The sequence below is a fragment of the Lepidochelys kempii genome, chromosome 13, assembly GCF_965140265.1.
Source record: "Lepidochelys kempii isolate rLepKem1 chromosome 13, rLepKem1.hap2, whole genome shotgun sequence".
NCBI lineage: Eukaryota > Metazoa > Chordata > Testudines > Cheloniidae > Lepidochelys > Lepidochelys kempii.
Genome location: NC_133268.1, coordinates 30579148 through 30603247, shown reverse-complemented (window position 1 = coordinate 30603247; position 24100 = coordinate 30579148). Strand labels below are relative to the sequence as shown.

General features: G+C 57.7%; 1 protein-coding gene across 2 annotated transcripts; it reads right to left on the bottom strand.

Moving 5' to 3' along the window:
* Positions 1–3435: 3435 nt before the first annotated feature.
* Positions 3436–16918, bottom strand: SLA2 (Src like adaptor 2). 2 transcript variants are annotated; one of them, XM_073309224.1, is made up of 8 exons: positions 16535–16918; positions 13143–13293; positions 10759–10858; positions 9945–10031; positions 8156–8259; positions 5935–6084; positions 4952–5084; positions 3436–4521 (listed from the first exon to the last, which is right to left on the bottom strand). In XM_073309224.1, exons 2-8 carry the CDS (start codon positions 13228–13230, stop codon positions 4383–4385), a joined length of 801 nt encoding a protein of 266 aa, XP_073165325.1. In that variant the 5' UTR covers positions 13231–13293; positions 16535–16918; the 3' UTR covers positions 3436–4382. The 2 variants fall into 2 exon arrangements, with proteins under 2 accessions (XP_073165325.1, XP_073165326.1); XM_073309225.1 differs by having other exon boundaries at positions 13143–13274.
* Between the last annotated feature and the right edge of the window lie 7182 nt (positions 16919–24100).

Below are 24100 nucleotides of genomic sequence, written 5' to 3'. Positions count from 1 at the left end.
GATGTTCTATATAAACGGGGTGGTGCTCGCTCCTCTTCCCTGTGCCAGGAAGCCCTCAAACTTGGGATTTTTGCATCACCCACTCGATACACCTAGAGGCGTCGCACCTTCCGGGAGCACAACATGAGCTAGCTGACCACCTCAGCTGCTCATTTCACGGTCACGAATGGTCCCTCAGGCCAGACATCACGGTCTTGCTTTTCCAGAGGTGGGGCTCTCCCCACATAGACCTGTTTGCGAGGCAGAGCTACAGGAAGTGACAGCGGTTTTGCTCTTTCCTGAACCACAGCCTTTCACCTTTCGTAGCTGGGTCGCCTGCTGTATGCATTTCTGCCCTTCCCTCTCATACACCGAGTCCTCCTTAAGACTCGCTGGGATGGGGCTTCCTTGAGCCTCATAGTGCCAGCATGGCCCCGGCAGCACTGGTTCACCGTGATGTTGAACCTCTCCGTGGACAGAGCAGTGGCGCTTCCTGTGTGCCCGACCCTCATCACACAGGACCACAGCCGTCTGCAACACCCCAGCCTGGAGTCCCTCCACCTCATGGTGTGGAAATTCAGTGGCTGAACCCTCTTGAGCTTCAGTGTTCAGATCCAGTGAGGGAGGTCCTGCCGGGAAGTAGGAAACCCTCCACTCATGCCACGTACCTGGCAAAGTGGAAGCATTTTTCCATCTGGTCTCGGCAAAGGGGAACCGAACCGCAGCTAGCATCAATTCCCCTTATTTTGGACTACCTGTTATACCATAAGCAGCAGGGGTTGGCAATATCAATGCCAGGAGGACTCTTGCCATTTAGGCAGAATGGCTTAAATCACCTCTTGAAGCCAAACAGAAATCCTTCAAAAACTGGAAATCTGACCCTTGTGAAGCCAATAAGCAGAAGCACAAATTACAGCAGGATAGGTCAGAGTGAGATAAGATGACTAAGATGGATTTTTGAAAAGCAAACAGTGAAAAATTCACGTGTATCAAAAGAAGAACTCCTACAAAAGAATAGGTGGGTGTCTGGGATATCTAAGTTTAAAAGTGCAATTAAGAAAGAGAAGGATGTTTCTGAGAAATGAAATATTTGCATCACTCTTCACCACAGAGGATGTTCACAAGATGCTTTCCCCAGGGCTGCTTTTTCTGGTAATAAGCATGAAGCAGTAGCAGAAACTGAGGTGAAGTATTAGTGCTGGAATAAACTGGTAATTTAAAAAACCTGAAATCATCACGCCCTGATGGTTACATCTGAGAGTTCTGAAGGAGCCTATCAGAGCTACTTGCAAAACCATATAATCTCACTAAAAAGAGTTACGAGACCAGAGGATTGGTGAGCAACATGAAAAGGCAGATGTGGGATGCAATCATAAAGAATTAATGGATGGCAGCATTATTAATGTTAGTCAACGTGGTTTCATGGAAAATAGCTCTTATCAAACAAATGGGGTTTTTGTTAGCTGGTGGATAGTCCAATACTTAGATTTACCAAGCCAGCATAAAACAGCTTCTCTAATATTTCCTTGGTTACCCAGAAGCCAACAACACAGTTCCCTTAAAGTGATCCAGCCTCAGGTCTCCATCCAGGTACCTAAGTCAAATATAACAAGGAGTCCGGTGGCACTTAAAGACTAACAGATTTATTTGAGCATAAGTTTTAGTGGGTAAAAACCTCACTTCTTCAGCTGCATGGAGTGAAAGTTACAGATGCAGACACAAATATACTGACAGATGAAGAGAAGAGAGTTACCTCACAAGTGGAGAACCAGTGTTGACAGGGCCAGTTCGATCAGGGTGGATGTAGATGAGGAGATGTCAATTCCAGGAGGGGGTCATCTCCCCAGGGGAGGGAAGGGGCCAGAAAGGGGCGGGGTCAGCTCCATGGGGGAGGGTGGGAAGCTGCGCCATGTGGGGGGGGCACAACTCTTCCCGGGAGGGAGGGAGGGAGCAGGAGAGGGGTTGTGGGGAGGGGTCATCTCCACACGGGAGGGAGGGACAAAGACAGAGGCTGGGGGGGGGCAGCTCCATGTGGGAGGGAGACAGGGAGATTGGGGAGGAGGGAGGGTGCAGGAGAGGGGTTGGGGGGGCAACTCCGTGCAGGAAGGAGATGTGCTAGGGGAGCGGGTTCCACACCGGGGCAATATGCTCAGTGCTCTCCTGCCTCTGGCTTTGCCAGGGGGTGGGGGTATCAGAGAGAAGAGGAAGGGCAGGGCGGGTCCGGAGTTCCTGCCTTTGGGGAGGCAGCCCAATTAGCCAGGGCCCCGTGGGCCCATACTGTGAACACACGCTCTGACTGGTCTGAATTTCACCTAGGGTTGCCAAGTGTCTAATTGCTCAAACCCAAACACCCTACCTCTGCCCTGCCCCTTCTCTGAGGCCCCGCCCCCACTCACGCCATCTTCCCTCCCACCATCACTGGCTCACCCCCACCCTCACTCACTTTCACCAGGCTGGGGCAGGGGGTCGGGGGGTTCAGAGTGTGGGGGTGGGCTCCAAGCTAAGCCTGGGGGTTGGGGTGCAGGAGGGGGTGCCAGGTGTGAGCTCTGGGAGGGAGTTTGGGTGCAGGAGGGGGCCCACCCCTGGGGTGCGGGAGGGTTTGAGGAGTGCGGGCTCTGGCCAGGTGGTGCTTACTTTGAGTGGCTCCCAGATGCGGCCAGCCTGTCCGGCTGTGTGTGGAGAACCCCTGGCCACCCCTGCGCCTAGAAGCCAGACGTGCCAGCCACTTCTGGGAACTGTGTGGAGCCGGGGTAGACAGGGAGCCTGCCTTAGCCCCACTGCACTGCTGGCTGGACTTTTAGCGGCCTATTAAAATCTCACGGATTGGTTGCAGTAGCCACTAGGAGAGTGATTCTGGGAGATGCCCGGCCAAGCCAGGATGGTTGGCAGCCCTAATTGCCCCCAAGAACGTGACCTGGCTCAGCGTCCAGCTCGAAGAGAGCTCCGTAATCCCCAGTATGGGAAACGGCAGCACTGGCTGAGGTCAGCAGGGACCAGACTGCACCGAGCCTGACTAAGAGCGGGACCAGAAAGCTGGAGGCATACCTGGCTTAAGGGAGCACTTGTGACCTGCCTGATATGGGTTTCTCAATTCTTGACTCTAATGGTTAATGTCAAAACTCTGTCGGATTTTTCTTTTGTCCCAGCCTGGTAGGAAAAGCCCAGGAGCCTGAGGGCTCTGTGGAAGAGAGAGCAACTCCCCGACAACCATAAGGCGAAGGCCTTGGGCTCGCCCTTGCCAGGATCCAGGAGAGAGCGCTTTACGCAGCCCCTAGCCCAAACCTCAGCCAGTTTTTCACATGCTGATTTTGCATGAAATCAGGAAATGCAGCCTCTACACAGCGTATTGGATACATTTCATGAGCTAAACTGCGTGAATGTCCTGCCCTGAGGCCATTACCTGCCAGGGGGTGGGGGTGGAGTGTGCGGGTGCCATTGCCACACGACACAGCTCAGTTATTCAATATTTGCATTTTATTTCAGTTGACAGAGACAGCCCCGTAGTTGGGGGCCATTTCCTGGCCTCCGGCTCATGGCACCTTTAGTTTCTGAACTGTTTGGGCCGGGCCAGCGTCTTCCAGGGCTGCAGGGCCTGGCTTTAGGGCTTAGGGGAGCTTGTCTCTGCACCAGGTGTGGAGAGAGACGTGTCTTTCGCTGCTGCAGACGCAAGACGACAGGCTGACATCAGACACACGGGAGCGTGCAGTTGGCGATGGCCCCAGCTCTCTGTGCAAACCCTAGCCCTTGCTGATGCTTGGAGGGCCTGTGAGTCCAGAGTCGGCAGAGCTGTGGATGGACCATGCAGGTCAGGACTGAGTGGAGCAGGCTGATTCTGGCCCATCGCTGTCTGTTATATTCAGTGTTAGGCAGGGCCAGTCCGTCACCTTCACTGGCATCGAACTCTCTTACACACAGCACATAACAGGGCCTCTGTGCATTATAATTCACCAAAAACTCCTCTTCCGAGCAAGTCCTTTCCATCTGGCCACTGGACCCAGGGTGCCGGGCCCGGTAAGGTGCCCTCAGAGGCTGCCTGCGGGCTGGGATTTCCAGGCAGCAGCTTACTGGGCCAAAGCCGCCAGCACTGGAGGTGAGAGTGTGACCCTGAGCAGCAGGTGCTAGGTTCCTTGTGGCGAGCAGTGGATCCAGGCCCAGCTGGGCCTGAGTCAGACCCAAAGCACCAGGACCTCCCCACCCAACCAGCCACCCAGCTGGGTGAAAGCATGAGACAAGGCCAGCCGGGGGGACAGCTCAGAGCAGCGCTGCTGCAATAAATTACTTTGCAGCAGGGAAATAATTTATATGGTGCGTGTGGGGTGAAAGTCCAGGGGCAGAGGAAGCAGCTTGGGTGGCTGAGACTGCAGCCCCGCAGACCCTGGTGCCATGTGCTGGGTACGGCACCCTCAGGTGCTCTTCCACAGACTGCCCTTCTCCGGGGGCAGCTCTTCCGTCAGAAAGAGGTAGGAGCTGATGGCTTCCCGCAGGCCCAGGCTGATTGGGGACGCCCCCTCTGTGGGCGGAGCCTCCGATAACAGGGCCGAGCTACAGGCAGAAGAGAGGGATGCTTAGGACAGTCACGCTATTCACCAGCAGCCTGGCACCCGCCAGACTTGGCCCTGCCCCCCGCTCTAGCCAGTGGCCGCATCGCTGGCACCAAGGCTAAGCACCAGCCTAGAGGCAGACAGGCCCCAGCCTGAGCTGCTGTGTCCCCTTGTGTCTGGTGGGTCCTTGGAGGCCCCCTCCCTGCTCAGCACCCAGACCCTGGGGAGCCGTGCACCCTAGATCCTGCACCCAGATGGGCCAGGAGTGGGCAGGGGGGCATTGCAGGTCCCCCCACAGCAGGGCTCTCCCCCACACCCTCCCGCCCCAATGCACAAGGAGGTCTCCACTCCTGCCATCCAAAGAGCCGTGGAGCCGTTCCAACCCCCGCCCGAGTGAGGGGCAGCACCCTTTCCTGCCAGCAGCTTCCTACCTGTCGAGCTCCTGCCAGTTGAGAGCCGATTTCTTGATGACCACAGGCGGCGCCAGGTCCTGGGCTGGGGCTCGCACGGCTCCTTGGGTGAAGCACGGCTCCTTGAGGAGGCAGCACAACCCATCCCCGATTTCTGGGGCAGAGACACAGGGAGCATCAGCAATAGTGTCCCATTCACCTGCCCCCGGGGCATGCACACCCTGTGTGCACCCCAGACACACGCTCCTCTACCGGGGTGCCAGCTGCACTGACAGGCCGCCCGGGGGCAGGATGGCGCCCTGCTCACACCACGGGGCAGCTGGAAATGAGCAGAGCCGGCCCGGGAGCGCTGCTGCTCGGCGTCAAGTAGCGCAGGCTGCTCGTTGCTGTGCGGCTTGGAGCACTCTGCCACGCGGCGCTGGGCTGCTAGACCACACCCAGCACCCCTGGGCCTGCTTTCAGACACAGCTCTGCAGCCGTGACCCCTGCAAGTCACGCACACAGTGGGACTGGCTTGGGGCAGCCAGGGAGGAGCATGCAGCCCCCCACGTACATTGGGGGCAGCGCAGTCAGAAGTGGCCAAGTCTGGCTCTGGGCTGCATGCTCCTCCCTGGAGCATGAGCAGTAGGGCCCATGGTGTGGCCCTGCCACTGGGGGGGGGGGAAGGTACTGAGGGGGTGTTACCAACCCGGGGCACTTACGCCTGCTCCAAGCAGCACCATCCCTAAAGACAAGGGCCTATTCCTGGATTCATGGCGCCCCTGCCCCCCACTCCAATAAAATGGGGCTAAGAGCCCAGGCTGGGGAGGAATTGGGGAGCTGGGGCTGCCACCCCAGGCCCTGCGCTCTGGCTGGCCTGGGGCAAGGTTGGCACCCCGAGCTCCTTGGTGAATCTCCCTTTCTCCCCCCACCACAGCGTCCGTGGGGGCCTGCAGGCCCCGGGCTGCGCACATTGACAGCCGCTTCCCACTGGGGCAGGGGCTCGTTAGAACCTGGGCTGTTACCGGAGTAATAGTCCACCAGCGCCTGCAGGCTGGGGAAGGTGAGGCGTGGGGCGATGTAGAGCCAGCTGTTCTCCAGGCGGTTGATGCGATAGTGTTTGACAGAGTCCCAGGAGGAGTGGTTGGTGTGCCTGACCGACAAGGAGTAGCAGCCTGCAAGGGGAGCAGTCATGACCCAGTGCCCTGGCTCCAGCACACTGCCACGGCCGGGGACACGGCTCGGAGTTGGGGCAGGGGCCTCCTGCCACACCAGCAAGTCGGCTTCATTGCAACTGCACTGGACCCAACCCCATGGCAGCAGGCCCCAGCCCGAGCAGCCTCTGGGGGTTAGGACCATTCAGATTAGGGTGGAGCCCTGTGTTTGTGCTCAACACTGAACGCTGATTGGTGCGGGGAACAGACTTATTGGGCACATCAGCCAATTGACAGCAGCAAAATGGGATTTTCACAAGCTGGGGTCTGACTGGCCCATGTTCTGCACCACAAGCCAAGCTGTTCAGTTGCTGGACAGCCATGGGGCTGATGGCCTAGATAGGCTTTGCCGCCCTTACGCCTCCCCTCCCTCTTGCCCCCACATCAGGCAAAGTGTGAGATCCCCTTGTCCTTGGAATACCTGCTCCAGAGTGCCTGAGCCTGGGGCCCAGAGCCAGCCGGCTGCCTGGCCTGGGCTGTACGCTTAGCCCAGGGAGCCCTGCCTGCGGGAAGCACACGCACACTGGCCAGCCCGGTGGTGGGGTCGCTTTCCTGTCACGGCATGCACAGCAAGGTTTTCAGTTCCTAAGCTGGTAACTGAATGCTGCAGGAAGCTTTCTGCCTGGGGGCAGTGGGGAGCGGGGGGAGGGAAGTGTGACACAAACCCAGTGTACTCAGGAAACCGCTGGGCTTGTCAGCAAGCTAAAGCTGCAGGTGCGAGTGATCGGAGATAAGGCCACTGCACTACACATTGCCGTCATGTGCACCGCAGATGAGGCTGGAGGCCTCAGTAAATAACACATTGAATTCAGCCCTTGAAACCGTTGCTCCTCTGGCCCGAGGTAGGGATCTTCCTACTGTGAGTGGCCCGGGGGAAGGCAGCAGGAGCCGTGAGTACGACACGCAGCCGCTGATGTGTGCAGGGGCCGGCTTTAGCATCCAGCGCTTCCCTTGGGCCAGCTGGGACCGAACCATCCTGGGCTGCTCTGCCCAGGCCTGACTCAGCTCTGCCCTGCTGGGCTGTCACTACACAGACCTAGCGTTTTGGCATAGTGGCCAGTGCAGGCAGAAAGCCAGCCCCTGCCTTGGATCGCCATGATCGACTTAGCAGGCCTTTTAGGGAAAGGTACAGGTCCAGTTCTGGGCCCCAGCCCTGCTCCACGAGCTCCGAGGGGGAGCTAACATTTTAAGGGGGCCCAGGATTGTCAGTGAAATCTTTGCTTGTGCCCTGGGGCCGCTCTAAGTTATGCTGGGGCCATTTCAGCCCCAGTCCGCTGCAGGAGCGCAGACCTGGAAAGGCACCAACATCACACCTGAGAGCAGGGATCTGACCTCAGTGGAAACAGGTGCGCGGCTGCCTCGCAGAGCCATGCCCCACCAAACAGCCGCCGCAACGGGTGAACTTCCCCTCACACCAGCCCTCCCTTTCGCATGCAGCCCCAAGCAGCGAGCAGCAAAGGCCCACCCCCGGGCTCTGTGCTCCCACAAGGGTGTGGGGGGGCCAGTTTGGCGGCTGTGTGTATCGACGAGCAGCCTTTTAGCAGCAATTCCGACAGTAGCTGCGGCTCTCATGCACTTGGGCCCTGAGAGCCCTTTGCCCCGTCTCTGTCATTCCCCACAAGAGTGGCCAGGCGCCTTCTGAGGAGAGGCAATGATGGGCTGGGGGTGCGCAGCAATTCCCTGCTCAGGCGCCAGGCTGTGCCCAAAAACAGGCACCAGCCCAGGCTAGACTCTGTCCTGAGCCATGCTGACGGCAACAGCCCAGAAATCTCCGTGACCCTGGAGCCCTTCCCCCGTCAGGGACAGCCTGGGCATGGCAGGAGGCGCTGTGGGGTGAGCTCTGAGGCTGGAACACTGCCCAAATGTGAGGCTGGCAGCCTCGGGGTGGGCATGTGGGTGGGGCAGTGCCCAGGCATCTCGCTGCAGGGCTCCTGCTCACTAAGAGGAACCAGCCCCATGGTTCCTGGCCCCTCTGCTCCAGCCCGGCTGGCAGGTGGTGGGCTCTTGGCAGCAGCTCTGTGAAGTTACTTACCTTGCCTGGTCTGGCTCTCTCGGATCAGAAAGGAACCGCTGCGGTTGCACGGCAGAAGCAGCAGCTCCTCGGCTTTCTCCCGGCTAACGCCCTCGTACAGCCACCTGGCAGCAATGACAGGACGCTGAGCACCGGGGATTGGCAGCAGGCAGCCCCACTCCTACGCCATCCCAGCGCCCCGCCCTACTGCGGAGCTGCCCTCCAGGGCAGGCAGGGCTCAGCCCTCCCCCACTATGAGGACAGCCCTGCTTTGGCAGGGGACGGACTGCAGGGTAGACTGCGTGGTCCCATTCCTGGCTTCCACCCGAGCCACATGTTCCCCGGGGCCCAGACACATGGCCAGGCTGTTCGTTACACTTGGCCTTGGCTTCCTCTGGCGGGAATCTCACCGTGGGATGACTTCACCCGGCAGCGCAAGGCAGCTGCCTCCCGGCTGGACCGGCTGCACTGGCTGATGGCACACAGCAACACCGCGTGGGCTTGGAGACCGGCAGCGAAAAGCAACAGGAAGGGGAATGTAGGAAGGCCGACAGGCCAGGCCAGCACTGTTACACCTCCCCTGCACACAGGAACCCCAAGGTGCCTTCCATGCCCACACGCAGTCAGGACTCAATGTCCCAGTGGCCAGGGCGTAACATGGTCTCCAGGAAGCTAACTACGGCGTTCAGACCAGCCAAGAACCCAACTCGTCAGGCTGCGTCTTCCTGGAGCGCCGGCCCCGGCCCCCAGTCAGCACCACACAGCCCCCAGCACCACACTGAGGCTTCAGCAACACCACCACCATGGTACAAACGCCAAAGCGTGCTCTGGAGAATCGCCGCAAAGGGGCCGGGAGCAGGGCCGACTGGCTTGACGCTGGTTTTGCCTCCTGTGGGGCCCGTGTTCTGCATTTCAGCCCCAGCTCTGTTCAAAGGAGCAGGAGACAATAGCTGGGGGGAGGGGAGAGGAAGCTGTGGCTCAGCGGGTGTCGCTCAGGGGGTCTCAGCTGCATCAGGAAGCCTGTGGGGGCACGTGCAGCTCCCTGCCACCTGCGTAGCAGAGTTTGCCGCATGCTCAGCTCTAGGGCTGCCTGTGCTTCACCTGGAGCCCGACCCCCTCCACCACATCCCAGCTGACCCTCCGACAGCCGCTGGGTGGCCCCTGCATGCGCCAGCCTCACTCCGGGGACAGCTCCGGGGACCCATCTCAGCCCCCCATGCCCTGAGCCCATTGCAGGGATGGGAGGGGTGGCCTGGAGCATGGGGGCTGCCTCCCCTCCTCCCTAGCTCTGCATCCGTGAGGCACCTAGGTGGGGCTCTGGGCCCCAGCACTGCCTGAGTGCACTGAGCCCATGGGTACCTACGGCCTGCAGAGCCCCAGGTCTTATTGGAAAACCCAGGAAGTGGGTGAGCGCAAGCCCACCCACTGCTAAAGGCCCCTCCCCCTGCCTAGCGGGAGGGACCACTGGACCCGGGGACCAACTGATTACGGGGGACAACTAATGAAAAACAGGGACCGGAGTGAGGGTCAGAGGTTCAAAATGAGGATACCGGATGAGGACACCGAGCAGAGATGTTCCAGCCCCGCTGCCTGTCTGGCACAGCCCTGCGGGGTGACTCGCCCTGCCTGCAAACAGCCAGCAGTAACGTTACTCTCCTGCGCACTCCCACCGCACCTGCCTGCATGGGAGTGTTTGCGGGAGTGCCTTCCTGTGTCTCTGCATCATCCGGCTCCAGGAGCCCTGGCCCCGCTCTGCTGTGATACGGCACTAAACAACAGCACGGATAACGCCAGGCCCGTGGGCTCCTACCTGTGCCACACCTTCGCCACGTGGCTGCTGGGGACTGAACACTCCTTGCCGGTGGCTAGTGACACCACGTTCCACCAGTCCCCATCCCTGTAAGAGAGAAGCGTTTCCAGGAATGCCACGGCCACTTGCCTCCAACCAAGGCCCCTGGCTGGGCTGTGCTGGTAGCCCCATAGCTCCTTGCATTGGTTGACCCCCTCCCCCTCCAACATACAGCCAGCCATCTCAGCCCACTGAGCTCACCAAGGGCCTCTTTGTTGCTGTGTCCTGAGTTTCTGAGGGCTCCTGAAATCAAAGCACTGGGGCTCGATTCCATGGGAGCTTGAAACGTGCCTGCAGGGCACAGCTCCCCACACAGCCAGACGCCGTTCCCGTGGGGCACGAGGCTTGCCGGGAGCCAGAAATGGGTCAGCAGAGGCTGCTCCCCTGTGACGGCTCCGCGTCCTGGCACCTGACAGAGAGCAGAGCCCCATGTGAGACCCAGGCCAGAGGCAGGCTCCAGCACATGTCCCTGCAGGCAGGATTGCAGGGCATGGGAAATACATGACAAGAGCCTCTCCTAGGGTGCCCCAGAGCCTGGGGAAGCCAGAGGCTGTAGCACTGGCTGCTGTGGCCATGTTTTGAGAGGCCATGCATCTCTGGGGGGGGCAGAGCCCCTATGTGCTAACCTGGTCCAGCCTGGCACAGTATAATGAGGGCTCAGGCACAGCCTGGTGAGCACCCCAGTGTCGGGGAGGCCTCAGTCTCCTGTCTGGCCCCTGGGGTGGCACTTGGGGCTTAGCCCTGGGCAGCCAGGCTGCTCCTATGTGGGACTTACTCAGAGAGGACGTTCAGCTGCTCTCCTGGTCTCAGGATGGTCTCCACCTCCCCACCCGCGGGGAAAGAGCACAAGGCAACTGCCACGTAGCTGTTCAGACCTGCCGAGAGACCATAGCACCTCAGAGCACAGCACTGCCCTTCCCCACCCACGGGGCACGCCCGTGGCCTGGCGAGAGGGGCAGAGCAGTGCCGGGGTGAGCAGGCCCGTGGCTCTCAGCGGGTGCCCAGAGAAGGGGTATGTGCAGGAACGGCCTTTGTGGTGTGTTGACTCTTGTGGGAGGTCGTGTTTTCTTTTGAGCCCCAGATCCCAGAGCCAGGGGTGCTGGAGAATCGGGGCTTTCAGGAAAAAGAGTCAGTGGCCAGCCCCAAAATCCAGAAAGCACGGCCCCAAAGCCGGAGAGTGCAACCTCCCGCAAGCCACAGAGCGCGACCCCAGAAGCCGGAGAGGGCAACCCCGCAAGCCAGAGAGTGCAGCCCTGAAGCTGGAGTGCACCCCCTCCCCCAAGCCAGAGAGCATGGTCCCTCCCACCTCAGAAAGTTACAGACAAAGACATCCCCCCACCCAACTATTAGGATTTTTTTTTAAATTGAAAGATTTTAAGCCAATCTCATGCTTTTTTGGAGCCTGGCTGTGAGGTTTGCGTGCGTGAGGCCAGCAGCACAGCACTAGCCCCCACTGCAGGGGTCTTGCTCGGATTTATACCCCGCACCCATGCAACCTCAGTGGGGGTGAGTCAGCCTCATGCTCGGCCCCTTGCGTTTGACACTGTGGGACTTGCCCAGTTGCAGGGTCTATGGATGACCACTGGATGGCACTGTGCTGAGTCAGGGTTTCTCGCAGTGCTGGGGGAAGAGTGGGATGTCTGCTCTGCACTGTACAGTACTTCCCCAGAGGCCTTGGTTCCAGGCCCAGGCAGCCACGAGTCACTCGGGTTTTGCTCATGCCCATGAGTTCATAGAATCATAGAATATCAGGGTTGGAAGGGACCTCAGGAGGCCATCTAGTGCAACCCCCTGCTCAAAGCAGGACCAATTCCCAGTTAAATCATCCCAGCCAGGGCTTTGTCAAGCCTGACCTTAAAAACCTCTAAGGAAGGAGATTCCACCACCTCCCTGGGTAACGCATTCCAGTGCTTCACCACCCTCCTAGTGAAATAGCGTTTCCTAATATCCAACCTAGACCTCCCCCACTGCAACTTGAGACCATTACTCCTTGTTCCTTCATCTGCTACCACTGAGAACAGTCTAGAGCCAACCTCTTTGGAACCCCCTTCAAGTAGTTGAAGGCTGTTATCAAGTCCCCCCTCACTCTTCTTTTCTGCAGTCTAAACAATCCCAGTTCCCTCAGCCTGTCCTCGTAAATCATGTGTCCCATCTCCCTGATCATTTTCGTTGCCCTCCGCTGGACTCTCTCCAATGTGTCCACAACCTTTCTGTAGCTGAGGCCCCAAAACTGGACGCAGACTCCAGACGTGCCCTCCCCCGTGCTGAAGAGAGGGGGAATAGAATTGCCTGTTTGGAGCACAGCCTGGATTACTGGAGCAGGTTGGCTCAGCTGAAGCCAAGCCCCCCAGTGCCTCAGGTGCTCTCAGACCCCGCTGGGAAAGCCAAGAACCAGCCTGTTTTCTCCTCCCGCTCTGCCTGTGGGCCTCGCTGACAGGCTCTGCATGCTCCTGCCAGCCGAGCTCTCCCGGGGCACTCCCTGGCTCAGACACAGGGCCCCAGTGCAAACGGGGCAGGAGTCGTGTGAAATGCAACCCTCGTTCTGTGCACGGAGAGGTGCCGGACTTTCCTGCCAGCCTCACTCCTCCCAGACTGAGCCTGTGCTGGGTGCCTCAGTGCCAGGCCAGAGCAGGCGGATGGACACTGTTGGGCTCCTAGCAAAGGACACCCCGTAAGTGCGCAGCAGCACAGGGAGGGAAGAGGAGCCTTGTGCAAACCAGACAGGAGAAATGAGGTCACTGGTTCCCCAGGGGCCTGCAGCCTTGGCATCTTGCCAGCCCTTCCCCACAGTAAAGACAACTGCTCGGTGCCCTGTCCTGCTCCTCCATGCTGGAGAAGCCGGGTCTGGCCATTGGGCAGCCAGGCCCCTGCCCCCCTCGCTGCTGGAGGACATGGCAGGGTCTCTGGCGGCTTTGAACAGTGATGCTGCACAGGTTGGAACCTGAGTCACGCATGTCCTACCGGCAACGGAAGAGGCTGATTCCTAGGGCTCTGTGCTGAGCCAGCAGGCAGGGCACGACGGCAGGGTAGGCATAGAGCAGAAGGGGGACTGCAGTGCCCCAGTGGACGGATGCAGGATGGGGCTGTTCTGCACAGGCTGGGAACTCCGAGCTCACGTCTCACTGCTGCTCAGGGCTGCAAAGGGGCCATGAGTCCTACCTGTCTGCACAGGGGCAGTGGCCTGCATGGCAGCAGCTGGGCTGGACTGAATGACAAGCTGCTTCGTCCTGCTGGGCAAACTTCCCATCACTCCTGGGCACCAGCGAGGCCTCAGCAAACAGCTCTGACCTTCTGCAGCAGGGAGAGAAAGCTGAAAAACCAAGGGACGGCTCAATGCTTGAGCTCGTGGGCTGCTGCCTGCCCTGCTCCCTGTCCACCCCTGGTCTTGGGGGATCCCGGGCTGCCACCCCACACTGAGGGCTGCCCAGGGCACCCTGCTGCCCCTCAGTGAGGCTTTCAAATGGCCGACTGTCTCCCAGAGCCACATCCTGCTGGGGTGGGCGAGGGGCGTTCTTAGGATTTATGGGGCCCTACACAGTATTATTAAATGGGTGCCCCTATGCCCGATGGCAGCCTGAGCTCGCAGCCCGGGGGCGGGGGGTGAGGAGGGATGAGACAGCAAAGGCTAACGAGATGCCTGGCCCTCCTTACGGTGACAGAGTCACAGCTCCCCAGAGAGACCCCCCCCTGTACCCTCTGCCTCACGCAGAATGGACATGCAGAAGGTACCTAATTAAAAGCATTAAAAAGATCTAAGGGTGGCAATTTTGCAACAGAAAAGCTTCAAAAACAGACTCCAAGGAGAAACTGCTGAGCTTAAATTAATATGCAAACTAGATACCACTAACTTGGGTTTGAATAGAGATTGGAAGTGGCTGGGTTATTACACTTATTGCAACTATTTCCTTAAGTTAAGTATCCTCACAGCTTCTTGTAAACTGTCTAAATGGGCCATCTTGATTATCACCACAAAAGTTTTTTTTCTCCTGCTGATAATAGCTCATCTTAACTAATTAGCCTCTCAGAGTTTGTGTGGTAACTTCCAACTTATCTGTACGTGTGTGTATATATATGTTCCATCTGATGAAGTGGGCTGTAGCCCACGAAAGCTTATGCTCTAATAAATTTGTTAGTCTCGAAGGTGCCACAAGTCCTCCTGTTCTTTTTAAAAAATGTTTCCAAAGATTTTAGGCATAACAAAGGGTTTTATATCTTACTAAAAGGTACTGATTTTGCCGGAGGGTTCTCTTAAAACTGGTTCATCAGATAGAAGTAAAGAAAGGGAAGCTTTCCAGCTATCTGGAAGGAAAGGGGTGTTGTCCCTTTAAAGGCTCTCTTCAATGTGGGGAGGGGGAAGGGAAAGGGGATGAAGGGGAAAAGGGATAGACAGAAAGGACAGGAAGACTTTGGAAGCATTTTTTTTACTATAGTAATTAAAATATGTATTTTAGATAAGGGTGGTCTTTGAAGGATTTATTTAAAAAACTCTTATGTCTGAAGATCCAAGCATTTAAGGCTAAAGATGATTGTGCATCTAAAAATCTATGCAAGGATTTTTTAGGGATGTGATTTTATAATCTTCACCAACACACTAATGAAATATTTTTAAAGAAAATTTTAAACTAAGGTCCTGTAGACTGACATGTTCTGAGTAAATATTACAGTCATGCACAACTGTTTTTGTCAGTAAATTCAGAAACTGACAGTATATACCCAGGGGTTGGCAAATGCCTGTTAAATGGCTTCATTACCCCTTGAATGGCTCTTTAACAGTTTCAGTGGTGTGCTAATAGGTCTGGCATCTGGAGGCTTTTTCACTTTTAACTACTAGATCCCCTCCCAAGGAAGACACCAGGCTGCAGCAGCCTGCTGTGGGAGCCTGCAGGAAGGGTTGGAACAGGGATAGGAAAGCCAGGAGGGTGGACACTAAGACTCAGTGCTCAAATAAATTGGTTAGTCTCTAAGGTGCCACAAGTCCTCCTTTTCTTTTTGTGAATACAGACTAACACGGCTGTTACTCTGAAACCTGTCACTCAGACTCAGTGGTGCCCCAAATTTGCAGGTGCCCTACGCGGCTGCGTATGTTGCCTATGCCTGAGGACAGCCGTGGGGTGGGCCGTGCCCTGAGCGCTGTGCAGCCAGGTCTACATGGCATGACAGATGGTGGCCTGCTGGGGCTGGCTGCTCACCTTGGCTATTCACACACACCCGCCCATACAACCCCCCGCTCATTGGTGCGTTAGCCTCGGCGATGTTTATAAAATGGCCCCATTTGGCTATGTGTTGTGCCCTGGGCTCCAGATGTCCTCTGGGCAACAGGTCTACTGGGCCCTCCGGACACTGGGCCAACAGGGCCTGCGGAGCCTTGTTTGGGTGGTTTTCTGTGTCGTTGCTCTTGGTTTAACCTGCAGCCCAGGTGCTGCACTGGGGCTGTTGAGTGGGGTTAACCAGCCCCAGCGTGTCGCAGCCTGGGTGGGCTTGGGAACACTCCGAGCCCAGAGGCTCCTGCTGCAACACAAAGGGGAACTGGGGGCTTATGGCAGTAGGGCATCGCCCCAGAGTCATGCCAGGAAAGAGTTTGACGTATCTGGACAGGGCCTCCCGCATTAACTTGGTCAGGGACGCCACAGCCCCACTGAGGCAGGCAGGCTGCGAGGTCATGGCAGCTGGCTGGTGGGGAGAGCCGTATGAAATGGCCAGCACTGCATTCGCCCCTCCTAATGAGACCCAAGGGAATGGCTCAGGGCAGTGATCACAGGCACGAGATCTCCATGGCACCCAAGAGCACCCCAGGATCCTGCCTGTCTGTGGTCATTGAAGATCCCAGAGTAATTCTTACAAGAGAGGGCTGGTGACCAACTGCCACTGTGGGGGTCTAGGCCCTGTGTAGCTAACTGTCCCCACTCCCGGCAGCGGCAGCTGGCCATGGCAGGCCACTTTGTCCTGGTGCCTGTGCACCAGAACCACCATTTAGCCCCTCAAAACATCGATTTCCCCTGCTGCCACCCCCCCTTCACCTCCAGTGCCAAACTGGCGTGTGGTGGTGCTGAAAGTTTTTAGATGGCTGCTGCACTACACCCCAGAGGTGGCTGCATTTCAGTGGTGGGTGAAATGACCCCAACCTTACAGGGAGGGCTGTGAGCCTTAGTTCATCGCTGTTTGTAAAGGGCTTTGAGCGCCTGGGCTGAATGGGACAAGCACGTTATCACAGCGTACCATCGCACAGTCACATCGCACAGGCTCCCCCCGTTTCCTCTGGCACAGCTCCGGACCTCCGGCAAATGGGTTCCAACACGGCTACAGCAACTGAGCAGGGCACGTGTTGGCCCTGCTGCCCTGAGGAAGGGGCCTGGCGTGAGGGCTGACCAGCCTGCAGCTGCACGCTTTCCTTCCTTCCTCCTTAGGGCATCTGACAGCAGGTGGGAGGCAGGGTATTCAGAGCACCGTCTTCATTACATGCAGCCCATCAGCTCAGAACAGGCCCCTGGACCAGAGCTCGCCAGCCCCCAACAGCCCCCGCTTCCCCCAGCAGAAAAACTTGTCCCGCTTACTTGACTCTCATCTCAACGAAGACGCGACGGGGCTCCTCAGAGCTTGGCAGATGCTGTGCTGAGTCTGCAGTGGCGCCCTCCTGCTACGGCAGGCTGCCTAGGGCAGGAGTCACTCCAGTGCTGGGAATAATCCACCTGCACGCAGGGAGGCACTAGGATTCCTCTGAGCCCACCACTGCAGGCTCTCCCAGCTGCTGGCTCTCCTGCACAGTGCAGAGCCCACCACTGCAGGCTCTCCCAGCTGCTGGCTCCCCTGCACAGTGCAGAGCCCACCACTGCAGGCTCTCCCAGCTGCTGGATTATGCTGTTCAGAACCCCCCTGGCAGCAAGCCTGTGTCTCTCTCCTAGGTGCCACTGTCCTCTGGCACTAGAAACTTCTGCGTAGCTTATTGCTGAGCATGAGTGTGAGGTGTGTGACAGGCGGGAGCTGGCGACCCGATCACATTTCCTGTGATGTGCGCAAGTGCTGGAGAGGAGGCTGGCCTGCTCATTTCTGTTTCTGCTCAGAGAGCAGCTGCTTACAGCATCCTGTTTCCATGGGGCAGGTGTCCCTGTGAATGGGACCAGACCCATATCTGCTGATGCTGGCTGGGGGTACTGGGGAAGGGTGCAGGGGCAAGACACCCTTCCTCTGGAGCCAGCCTTGAGAACGTGGCTGGTCCGGAGCTGTCGGCACCAGCCAGCTGGTGAATTCCTCCCCGGGACTGGACTCGGGGTTTAAACACACACACACACACACACATCTACAGGCATGCACATCTGAACCCCACCCCCACCCCCCTGTACAGGTACACACACCTGAACCCCTCCTCCTGTACAGGTATGTACACCTAAATTCCCCCCAGTACAGGTACAGACATCTGAACACACCCACTCATGTACAGGCATTTGCACATACACCCAAAAGTTTCAAACAGCCCTTTGGTTTCCTGGTGCGGGTATAAAATAACCCTCCAGGCATTTAGCCCCTTGGCTCCTCACCAGTCCAGCCCCCCCCGCTCAAGCAGGAAAGCCCAGGGAGGGCCCAGAGAGCCAGGCTGCTGATTGGCTCCTGCTGGCCCCCATGCAAAGCAGGTGGAAATGCTCCTTGAGCGGCCTCCCCTCGCTCCTGTGCTCCACGCTGGCTTGGCACAGGGGTCAGCCGCTCTGTGCAGTGCCAGGCAGGGCAGCGTGAAGACCCCTGGACCAGCTGGGACCAGCTGGCCTTGGGCGCATGGGGTCAGTTACCCATTTATTACCCGCTAACAGCTCGCTCCCTAACCAGATTCCGTGTCTGAGCCCTCCTGCCCATCTGATAGCCCCCTCGTGCTTTGGTCCGGCCCCCAGCTCCGGCCTGAAGCAGGGCACTCTGGATGCAGAGCCTCCACTGTAACGCACACGCCATGCTGCTCCAGCGGGGAGGAAGGGGCAGGCTGGAGGCATGGGCACAGTACTCCTGACTGATGGGCAATTGCCCCGGGCTCAGGGCAGCGATAACCCCCCGTCAGTGGAAAAACAGTGGGCTGGTTCCAAGCAAGTAGGCACGCTGGGCTGCGACAGCTGTGCAGGGCTGCTCAGCTCCCGGCTGCAGTGCAGGAGATCTTATCTGCCCCAGCACCGACACTAGCCTGCGTGTCACGGCACCATCACCACGCTCCAGCCCACGTGCTTACGCTGGAGAGGAGGCGGCAGCTTCATGGAAACTGTGTGACGGAGCCTGGGCGCTCTGAGCACGAACAGCCGCCAGCCAGCAGCGTGCTGGGCACTGGGGCAATTCACGAGAGCCCCCCAACTCACACAGGGCCCCAAGTCCCAGCAGTGCTGGCTCCTTGCCAAGCCCCTAGCCCCTGCACGCAGGCCACAGGCCATTCTGTTCGCTGGTTCCAGCCACTCCCTTGCTTAAGCTCTGGTGCAGGCAGGCGCCAGGCTCTGTCGCTGCTCACAGGGGGTGTCCTCCGAACGTCTGCGTGAAGCTGGATATTGTGTTTGTGTGAGAGCGATGCGCACTGGGCGGTGGAGGCCGGGCTCAAAAGAGAGACAGCCCCACTGGCCGGGTGGTGACGTTCTGCAGGGCAATCCTGCTGTTCTGGAGGAAGTTACCTGCAACTGAAGGGCACAAACTGAGCGCACACACGACTTGCCCTCTCCTGGTTTTAGAAAGCCTGGCCAATGATAGAGGAAGTAACAGACCAACTTCCCTAAGCCAGCTCCAGGATGGTGCCCCTGGGGACATAAGGAAGCATCCCAGGAGCATAGGGAATCCCAGACCAAGAGAGGCCAACAGTCCATTTAGTTTGGTATCCTTTAGCCAACAATGGCTAAGCCCAAATGCTACAGAGAAAGGTGCAAGGAGCCCATGGTGAGACTCCTTGTAACCCCATGAGAGGTCAGCATGTGCCCTGGAGCTGCTATACCTCTGGTGCAGTGTCTGTGGCTGCTCTCATTATCCATATAAATGTCCAGTCCTTGCTCACTCCTGCTATGCTCTTGTGGCAATGAGTTCCACAGGCTGGTTACGTTGTGTGCTGAAACATATTTCCTTTCACGTGTTGCCTGCCAGTTTCATTGGGTGTCTCTTGCTTCTAGTGCATCGGTTTTCACCCTTTTTTCATCTTCAAACCCCTAAACTTTTTAAAATGGAGGTGCAGAGCCCTTTGGAAATCTTAGACAGTCTGCAGACCCCCAGGGGTCCACGGACCACAGGTTGAAAAACAAAAACAAAAACGGTTACTCACCTCTCGTAACAGTTGTTCTTTGAGATGTGTTGCTCATATCTATTCCAATTAGGTGTTGTCGGAAAGATTTTCCCCTAACAGCATCATTGGGTTGGCTGTGGAGGCCCCTGGAGTGGCGCCTTCATGGCGCTCAATATGTGAACCTACCAACCCAGCGCCCCCTCCGTTCCTTCTTGCCAGCTACTCTGACAGAGGGGAAGGCGGGTGGGTTTGGAATGGACATGAGCAACACATCTCGAAGAACAGTTATGAGAGGGGAGTGATGGATTTTTCTTCTTCAAGTGATTGCTCATATCGATTCCAATTAGGTGACTCCCAAGCCTTACCTAGGCAGTGGGGTCAGAGTTAAGGAAAGGCTGATTGCAGCACTGCTCTACCAAAAGCCGCGTCGTCTTTGACATGCCAGATGATGGCGTAGGGAGAGGTGAAGGTATGCACCGAGGACCAAGTTGCTGCCCTGCAGATTTCTTGGATCGGGACTTGGGCCAAGAATGCCGCTGATGAGGCCTGGGCCCTTGTAGAGTGCACAGTAAGAGCCAGGGCTGGTATGTTGGCCAGCTCGTAGCATGTGCGGATGCACGACGTGATCCAGGCGGATATTCTTTGAGACGAGACCAGGAGTCCTTTCATCCAGTCTGCCACTGCTATGAACAGCTGGTTCGACTTTCTGAATGGCTTAGTGCACTCGATGTAAAAACCTAGTGCACGGTGAACACTGAGGGAGTGGAGCTGCTGTTCCCTGGTATCAGCATGAGGCTTCGGGTAAAAGACAGGTAGGAAAATGTCCTGACTGGTGTGGAAGTGCGACACCACCTTGGGGAGAAAGGCCAGATGTGGCCTGAGTTGCACCTTATCCTTGTGGAAAACCATGTAAGGTGAGTCGGAGGTGAGGGCCTTTAGCTCAGAGTCCCTCCTCGCAGACATAATGGTGACCAGGAACACTACCTTCCAAGACAGGTACAGGAGGGAGCAAGTTGCCAGTGGTTTGAATGGGGGCCCCATGAGCCTGGAAAGGACCACGTTAAGGTCCCACGTAGGGACAGGCTGCCGGATCTGGGAATGTAGGTGGTCCAAACCTTTAAGGAAGCAACCAACCACAGGGTTGGCGAAGACGGCTCGACCAGATGCTCCTGGTTGGAAGGCCGAGACAGCACCGAGGTGTACCCTTATGGAGGACACCACCAGGCCTTGCTGTTTCAGGTGCAGGAGGCACTCCAAGATAAGGGGTACCGGTGCCTGGAGAGGGGGTGTGCGACGCTTGTCACACCAACACGAGAATCTCTTCCACTTTGCCAGAGACGTGGCTCTAGTGGAGGGCTTCCTGCTGCTGAGGATGACCTCCCTTACTTGTTCTGAGCACAGAAGTTCCATAGGGTTCAGCCATGAAGCTTCCAAGCCGTGAGGTAGAGGGATCGTAGGTCGGGGTGATAGAGGCGACCGTGGTCCCAAGTGAGTAAGTCGGGGAGGAGCAGGAACGTGACTGGTGCCTCCAACAGCTCCAGTAGCATGGGGTACCAGAGCTGTCGAGGCCACACTGGAGCGATCAGAATTACCTTTGCCCCCTCCCTGCGGACCTTGAGCAGGACCTTAGGAACAGGGGAAAGGCATAGAGCAGGTGACCTCTCCAGAGTAGCAGGAATGCATCCATGAGGGAGCCTGGGCTGCGACCCTGGAAGGAGCAGAACATTGGGCACTTCCTGTTGCGTCAGGTGGCAAACAGGTCGACCTGGGGAAACATCCACCTTTGGAAAATGAGGTGTAGGACATCTGACCAGATGGACCACTTGTGCATGTGGAAGGACCTGCTGAGGTAGTCGGCCAGCATGTTCTGAACTCCTGGTAGAAAGGATGCTTCCAGGTGAATGGAGTGGGTTATGCAGAACTCCCACAGTCAGAGGGCCTCCTGGCATAGGGGAGAGGAACGGACTCCCCCTTACTTGTTGATGTAAAACATGGCGCTGGTGTTGTCCATTAGAATCACTACGCACTGGCCTTGCAGTTGGGCCTGGAAGGCTTGGCAAGTGAAGTGCGCCGCCCTCAGCTCCTTGACGTTGATATGTAGGGAGAGCTCGTCCTGTGACCAGGCTCTGTGTCTGGAGGTCCCTCAGATACGCCCCCCATCCCAGAGCCGACGTGTCTGTAACCAGGGACAAGGAAGGTTGAGGATTGTGGAAAGGGACTCCACTGCACACCACTTGGGGGTCAAGCCACCAGCAAAGGAACAGGAGGACCTGCCCTGGCACCGTGATCACTGAATTCAAGCTGTTGCACCCCTGGCGGTAGGCTGAGGTGAGCCATGTCTGCAACGGTCTGAGACGCAACCTGGCGTGCCAGGTCACATAAGTGCAAGAAGCCACGTGACTGAGACTCAGGCACCCCTTGCTGTTGTGGTGGGAATTGCTGGAGGGTTTGAATGATGTCCATGATGGCTCGGAATCAGGACTCCGGTAGAAGGGCTCACGCCTGGACCGAGTCTAACACTGCCCCAATGAATTCTATTCTCTGGGTGGGTTCCAGGGTTGACTTCCCCAAGTTGAGGAGGAGACCCAGCTGCTCTAACATGCACCTGAGCAAACAGATTTGGGACTGCACCTGTACCCTGGTGTGGCCCCTGAGCAGCCAGTCGTCGAGGTAGGGGTATACTTGCCTCTGCTGGTGACAGAAGAAAGCAGCCATATCCTACATGCACTTGATGAACACTCGGGAGGCTGTTGAGAAGCTGAATGGTAGGGCAGTGAATTGGTAATGCTTGTGGTTGACCACGAAGTGTAGAAAGTGCCTATGTGCTGGATGAATCGCTATGTGGAAGTATGCATCCTTCATGTCGAGGGCAGCGTACCAGTGTCTCGGATCCAGGCAGAGACAAAACAAAGAGTTAGGGGAACACGGAGAACTTGCCGAGCAAGACGCCACAGTTCCAACGACCGTCACCGGCGGTAAGAAGGAACTGAGGAGGCACCGGGTCGGCAGGGTCATATACTGAGCGCCATGAAGGCGCCACACCAGGGGGCTCCACCACCGACCTGACGAGTGCTGCTAGGGGAAAAACTTTCCAAGGACTGTGCATGCGGCCCGCGCACACCTGATTGGAATCGATCTGAGCAATCACTCGAAGAAGAACCACCACTGTTCCAGGATTACGAGGGAAATTTGAATCGGAACAGCCAGCTGGCGAGAGCGTATACACAGCACAGTGCTGTGTACGAGCCAAGCTCCGTCAGGGCCTGGGACCCCCATGTCTGGCTCCGAGATGCCTGCTCCCTGGAGCCAGCCAACCTATGAGCAGGGGCATTTAGATGGGGTCTGTGCGTGTCTCCAGCCCCCGGCTCCTGAGGCAGCGCTTTCCCAGGCTCTCGCCCCAGTTGAGGGGCCTGACTGGGGTTTGGTGTGAGCCAGCCCCCATCCTGGCTCTGCCTGCTTGGTGTTGTTACGGAGATGTCTGCCCAGACCTCGGTGCTGAGCTGCGCGGCCGGTTCTGTGTCTCTCCCCAAGAGCTGTGGGTCAGTCAGGGCACAGCTCAGCCGCCAGAAAGGCTTTGGGGCCTGACCCTCCGGTGGCTGCTTCGTGCCCTGCTCAGTCCCTCCTGCTACCTCCACAGCGCAGCCTGTACCTGGCCCAGGCCTGGGGGAAGCAGGACTCCTCATGGCTCCCACCCCCGGCAATGCAGAATCCACCTCTGCTAGCGCTGCAAACCACGCTCTGTTTGTAACCATCGATTCTCACCGAGTTACCAGATTCTGCTGCTCTTGGAACTGCAGGGAACTAGCCCCGGGCAGAGCCGGCAGGGGCACAGTGCAGGCCTATGCCTTTGTGCAAACTGGGCAGCCTTGTGCCTTGCAGCTGGGGAGCAGAGGGAGGCCAGACTGTCGCTGGCCCACAGGCAACCTCCAGGACAACCCAGGCGGGGGGTATGCTGTTCCCTGCTGTAAGGGAAGCCCCCGCCCTGGTTTGGGTTCTGTGGCAAGGGGCTGGCTGGCTGGGGAGGCAGCGTGGACAAACCCTCTGCTCCTCTATCATGTCGGACAAAGGGCTTGAGCTGTGGGTGCAGCTGCGGGCAGGGCTGGGAGGGAGCCAGGTGTGGCTTGTCGATCCGCGCAGCGCTGACTTGTCACTGACAGAACGCAGACGTTCCACACACCGGCAAGGCTGGCCAGAGGCTGCCATCCGGCCTCGCGCCAAGTAGTCCCACTGCCTGAGTACGTGGGGGCCGGGGGTAGATTATACCAAAGAATTAGGCCATGTTTATACTACAGCAGCAGCCTAGCTACAGCCCTGGAGCACAGATGCTTCTCAAACTCATCCCAGAGCATCTGCTTCAACGGCAGGTACCAAGGAGCCCAGTGTCACAGTTCCAGGGTAACTGCCCCCCCCCCCACGCCCCTGTGGTGGACCCCTTTCTGGGGCGGGAACCCACATTTCTCTCCCCACATGCGGGATTCAGGCCGTGGCTCCTGCTGCCCTTCATTGTGATCCTCTTAGCAAGTCCGAGTTCAGTCCTGCACCTGCCAAGCTGCTCCCTCCCAAGGGCTATGGCTGGGCGACTGCCTGGCTGGCAGAGAGGCCAGCACATTTATTTAGGACAAAACCGTTACAAAGAAAGCACAATTTAACAATAAACAGGCTGTGTGTGTGGCTTAGAGGTTTGTCACCCATCTTCCCTGTGGAGCCCCGGGCAGGGCACACAGCCAATTCTGTCCCTCTTGGTCACAGGCTCAAATCAGTTCTCGCATCATGTTTGAGTGACCCCTCCTCAACTGTAAGCTGCCCACTTTATCCAGCTCTCAGGCTGCTGGGCCTCTTGAGCCTGGTCAAAACTAGGCTGTGGAGCAGTACTTTACACCAGTCACCACCA